Source organism: Nanorana parkeri, unplaced genomic scaffold, assembly GCF_000935625.1.
Source record: "Nanorana parkeri isolate BGI_ZX_2015 unplaced genomic scaffold, ASM93562v1 scaffold3162, whole genome shotgun sequence".
Classification (NCBI taxonomy): Eukaryota; Metazoa; Chordata; class Amphibia; order Anura; family Dicroglossidae; genus Nanorana; species Nanorana parkeri.
The window spans coordinates 3,003-3,649 of record NW_017309430.1 but is presented as its reverse complement, the minus strand read 5'-3'; the positions used below and the strand labels follow the sequence as shown (position 1 = coordinate 3,649).

The 647-nt window shown below is 52.4% G+C and overlaps 1 protein-coding gene across 1 annotated transcript in view; it reads left to right on the top strand.

Annotated features, from left to right (window-relative positions):
• LOC108802832 (MAP kinase-activated protein kinase 3-like) overlaps nucleotides 1-599 on the top strand; it is a 33,135-nt gene extending 32,536 nt beyond the window's left edge. The window contains exon 11 of the mRNA XM_018574685.1: nucleotides 534-599. Coding sequence (XP_018430187.1) covers nucleotides 534-599 — 66 coding nt within the window. The remainder of the gene's footprint in view (nucleotides 1-533) is intronic.
• Nucleotides 600-647: the final 48 nt, after the last annotated feature.

Here is a 647-nt window from a genome sequence, read left to right as displayed (position 1 = left end):
GTGTACATACACATATACGTATTTATGGAGCCGAGCTGTGTGTGCGCCTCGGCACTTGTCGGCGACATTATGAATGTAAATGAAAATGCCATTTAAAGGGCCACTGCACAGAAATACGTTTCCCGGGTTTATGTAAAAGAGTTGAACGTGCGATTTCCGGAGAAGAGACGATATTTGGTGATATCAGCCGACGTTCTGTGACCCCCAAAAAACAGCACATGCCTCCTGCCTGACATGACGGCTCACACGGTACAACACACGTCACATACATGTTACATCTACCGGCCCTTTAAACTGATCCGTCATTCCGTTCTAACATATAAAGTGCACGTGTCATGACTAGGCTGACCCTCCCTCTGAAATGGCCGTCATGGGGAGATTTCCCGTCACTTCCTGTTCCTGTAATCCCAGTGTCCCTGTCAGAGCCACCATTAGAAATCACAGGGCCCCTGACAGCCCCCCCCATAAACTATAGCGCCCCCCATGTCTTCCCCTACTCATTATCCTTTTCAGTGTCTCCCCATAAACTTCAGCTCAACAAGCGGCGCAAGAAACAGACGGATGGCTCCGCCCCTACCGTGGGCTGCAACAACCAATGAGGACTCTGTGCTTGGGGCAGAGGGCGGCGGGGGGGGGGGGGCGGGCCC